At 41.2% G+C, this 4,277-nt stretch overlaps 2 protein-coding genes across 2 annotated transcripts; both read right to left on the bottom strand.

Annotated features, from left to right (window-relative positions):
- Window positions 1-2,417, bottom strand: LOC113766508 (putative disease resistance protein RGA3). The gene is made up of 2 exons (XM_027310693.1): window positions 1,838-2,417; window positions 1-1,766 (listed from the first exon to the last, which is right to left on the bottom strand). The coding sequence occupies exons 1-2, from the start codon at window positions 2,415-2,417 to the stop codon at window positions 1-3; spliced, it is 2,346 nt and encodes a 781-aa protein (XP_027166494.1).
- A 455-nt stretch (window positions 2,418-2,872) lies between these two features.
- On the bottom strand, window positions 2,873-3,856 carry LOC113766507 (putative disease resistance protein RGA4). Its single transcript, XM_027310692.1, has one exon. The coding sequence runs from the start codon at window positions 3,854-3,856 to the stop codon at window positions 2,873-2,875; it is 984 nt and encodes a 327-aa protein (XP_027166493.1).
- Between the last annotated feature and the right edge of the window lie 421 nt (window positions 3,857-4,277).

Below are 4,277 nucleotides of genomic sequence, written 5' to 3'. Positions count from 1 at the left end.
TTAGCCTCTGATATTCTTCCCATCAATTACAATTCTAGGAATGTGGGAGATCTTGGACTGCTCAGAATTGGGGTCGGTGCTACTGCTGCTGCTCTCTGGATTGCATCTTTCATTTAGGAGGGGACAGTTCGTAATCTGCAGCTTTCTTAGTCTGGTTAGGCTGCTCATAGATTGGTGAGAGGGTAAATTCTCTAGCTTTTCACAATTCCAGAGCCTGAGTTTTTCAAGTGAGGAAAGGTTCTCAAACCAATCGGGCAATGATTTTACTCCAAAACAAGCTAGTTGAAGCTCCGTTAGGGCAGAGAGGTGCTGAAGTTGCTCGGGCAGAGATTCCCAACGAGACCATCCATGCAGAAATAATTTTGAAAGGGAGGGGAAGTAGGGGTGCGGTGGTAGGAGAGCATCAAAGAGGTCTAGGAAGGAATGCAGCTCTGTGGTAGCTTCTGAGAATGGTCCGATAAGTAAGTATCTCAAGCTTGTAAGAGAACAAAGCTTCCCCTTGGGCAAGTCGGTTAATTTCTCACAGTGTACTATGTCCGCGAAAGAGAGAGAAGGTGTTCGAGTTAAATCAATTGGAAAGGAGATAAGACTGTGGCAAAAGGATACGTACAATTGCTCAAGAGGAAGAGGAGGAGGACAAGTACCGGAGGAGGAGGAGGGTGAAGAAGTGGAATCCCACTCTGACTCAGAAATTTGGGGGACGGACAAGTGGGTCAACCCATTGCAGGACTCAATCCATAATTCTCGCAAGGCAGTGAGGTATTTGCGTCCCTTGGGGATTGAAATTGACTCGAGCGAGTGGCACTCATAAACAATTAATGACTCTAGGGACTCAAGGCCAACCAAATGTTGAGGAGCATTATTGTCAATATCACTGTGCTCAAGTACTGATTGGCAATTTGGTCCTTCTAAAGTTTGGGGAACATCAAATGAAAAATCCAAGAATTGGGTCAAATCACCACAATCTCTTAATTCGAGATGTGCAAGCTTGGGATTGTTTTGGAATAACATATTTGGTAGTTTGGTGAGTCCAGTCACACTCTTAACAAAAAGTCCAGTGAGAGTGCTGACTCCACTACAAATATATGTCATTAATGCTGATCCATTTTGGGTTTTCCTGATGTTCAATTCCTTGAGATGTGGAAAATGACTTGGAAAAGTGGCTAATTGAGGACAATTAGTAATTCTTACCGTATGAAGGACTGGAAACACTGCCACTGTCCCATCATGAACTGTTGCTTCCGTCCATTCCCTCAAATTTTGCATATTTTCTAGAATGAGATCTTCAAGTGCTGGAAACAAGTTTAGGGGTCTTTGACTGGTACTGCCACTATGCACGCCTGATCTGCCATAAAAAGAAGGGCTTATCCTAGTTACGCCGTCAAGTCCTTTCAAGCGAAGAGATTTGAGGAGAGGCATGTTTCCAAGAGTTGGTAACTCTTTGCAATTTTTGCAATCTTGCAATTTGAACTTCACCATTCTCCCGAGTTCTCCAATCCATGTCGAAAGCTGGTCACCAAAAAATCTTTCAATTATCAAACCTTTCAAATTTGGGTGAGGTTGCAAGCCTTCCAGCACTTGATTGCATTCGCTGTCATTCTTCCTTGACTCATTCCACAATAATTTCAACACATCAATGTTTGGCTTCTCAATCAGTTTTGCAGACCTGGCTTCTTCCTTATTGCTCACCAATTCAAGATTTCGTAACTCAAAACTTCCACTGAGATTCTTTAGACTTCCCAATTGTCCAATTTTTCGACCCAACTCTTTATCAATATTGAAAAATGGCAATGTTTGGAGTGAATGCAATTGTCCGATCTCAAGAGGCGTTGATCACTTGATTTATCCTTGTGGAAAAAGTCAAAGTGCCTCAGATTCACCAAATTCTTGAAATTGTTTGGAAACTTTGTCAATGATCTACAATCTTGAAGCCTTAATGTTTGCAGGTTGTAAAGCTTACAAAGAGAGTCCGGTAAAGTTTCCACTGGAATATCTGATGAATCGAGGTACCTTAAATGAGATAGCTTGCCAATTGATTTAGGAAGATCCTTGGCACCTGACGAAGCTATGTTTAGCACACGCAAGCAAGCCAAAAATGTGATCAAACCGTCATCAATTGATCTGCTCTCCACTAAAACTAATGTTGTTATTTTCCTGAAACTCCGATTCAGTGGTATTTCTTCCCCACAATTTCTTTCCACTACAAGATACCGAAAGCTCTTGCCATGAAAATCAGCTTCAGTTGGCTCTTTCAACCTTAGAGTTCTACATTCGGAAATGGATTGCACCATATAATGCACAAGATCATGCATTTTGCAGTACAAAACATTCCCATAATCATCCTTCTCTGCATCTTGAAATAAGTTACTATCCAACAAAATGGTTAAGTACCAATTACCAACTTCCTCCATACACATCTTGTTCCTTGGATTTGAATGAAGAAATCCTTCTGCCGCCCAAAGTTGGATTAGTTGATTCCTTTCCATTTCAAAACCCCGGGGAAAAATTGAACAATAAGCAAAACACTTTTAAAGAGATGGATATGGAAGATGGTCGAAGCTCAACTTCAAAATTTTATTGATGTAATCATTTCTGTTTCCACCTATATTTTGAAGCCCAGTATCTAAAATTGAATGCCATACGTCACTTCCCTTGTTGCGCAACATACCGCCAAGAACACTTGCAGCTAATGGTAAGCCTTGGCATTTCTTTGCAAGCTCTAATCCTAACTCTTTAAGATCATCCGGTGCTTCGTTGGAACCAAATGCTTTTTTTTCAATGATGAGCCAACAATCATAATCTGATAATTCCTCTAAGGAACAAGGACGAGAAGAAATTGCTGTGATGGTTGCCACTTGTTCGTTACGTGTGGTCAGAAGAATCCAGCTCCCCTTGGTTGAGCTAATACCTCGCAAAGAATCAAGAAACTCATCCCATGGTGTGGGTCCTCACTCCATACATCATCGAGGACCAATAGATACTTAAGCGGCTTTTTACCATTTGGTTCTTTACCATCCAATATTTCCTTAAGCTTCTGGACTTTGGCTTCCCTAGAATCCCTAACTTCGGCCATTGGGACTTTCAATGATTCTAGAATCAAAGCTAAAAGCCTGTTGGCATCAAAATGTTTTTCAAAATCTGATACGCATACCCACATTCTCTTGTCAAAATAGTTTTCAATATTTAGATTATTGAAAACTTTTCGAGCGACGATGGTCTTCCCGATCCCGCCCATCCCCACTATTGGAAGAACGGAGATAGTTTCATTGTTACTCGTGGCAGTCAACTTTGTTACTATTGCTGAAACATCATTATCTCTTCCAACAAAACTCGCACCAACAGCAGCAGAGTCAGTCTCTTTGTTCTTTATAAATCCTGCTCCACTGGGAGGAGAAAGAGCAGGTGCAGTCTGTGACCGGAGGAGGCCAAGTTTCGTTGCTTGTTCATTGATACTTATCAAATCCATATTGATTTTCTGAATGTTGCAGGCCATTTTGCAACGAAATGCAACGGGATTGGAGAGTGAGAAGAAGAAGCATACCTTCCTCTTCATTTGGTTTTGAATCTCAACGTTGCGCCGGATCATCTCATAGTTGAAGTCATCCAAGAGATTACCAGCATTGAAAGCCACTGCTTCAAGGATCTCCAGCCATCCCTTCATGAGCTCTTCAGTCACCTGCCTTTTCTCTGCATCACGAAGGACAGCCTGGATCAGAGTCAACGTATCCCTCAGTTTCTCCAAATCTTTCTTGAAGCCAACAAATAGGCCAATTTGCTCGAAAGCCAAGTTTATTGCCTTCTCCACTAGAACTTTAACAGTGGAACCAAGTAGTGCATCCACCACCTTGTCCGCCATCAGGTCTCTATCTGAGAGAAAGAGAGAGTTTGATAGTTTTGAGAGTGCGGAATGGAACCGAGCAATTTGCAAGTTTGAAGGTGAGGAAGAGTTGAATGCAGCAGTAGATGAAACCAAAAGTCTACGAGTCGTTGGTGGTGGTTTTTAGCCTTTTTATTTATTCGTACTTTAAGCTTTTTTTTTTCCAAGTCCAAAGACTTTTGATATTTGAACAAATCCTATTCCGTGAGAATCCTAAAAAATCGGCAACTCTTGAAGGTCTCAAGGGGACTTATCTACTCTACTCACAGGGTACTTTAAGCTTTTGAATACTCTTTTTAGAATTGCTGCAATAAAAGGAAAATGAAAAGGTTCCCGACAAGCATATCAAGTGATAGACAGGAAAGGCAAATTTTTTACTTTATTACCTCTGTATAATAAT

Source organism: Coffea eugenioides, chromosome 3 (assembly GCF_003713205.1).
Source record: "Coffea eugenioides isolate CCC68of chromosome 3, Ceug_1.0, whole genome shotgun sequence".
In the NCBI taxonomy this organism is placed as follows: domain Eukaryota; kingdom Viridiplantae; phylum Streptophyta; class Magnoliopsida; order Gentianales; family Rubiaceae; genus Coffea; species Coffea eugenioides.
This window is presented reverse-complemented; position numbering and strand designations above follow the sequence as displayed.

Bases quoted from the DNA above. Each gene is read 5' to 3' on its own strand.
- LOC113766508 (XM_027310693.1), bottom strand. From the start codon at position 2,417: ATGTGTATGGAGGAAGTTGGTAATTGGTACTTAACCATTTTGTTGGAT. The intron at 1,767-1,837 runs GTGATCAACGCC...ATATTGATAAAG, and splicing joins TTTCCACAAGGATAAATCAA to AGTTGGGTCGAAAAATTGGA.
- LOC113766507 (XM_027310692.1), bottom strand. From the start codon at position 3,856: ATGGCGGACAAGGTGGTGGATGCACTACTTGGTTCCACTGTTAAAGTT.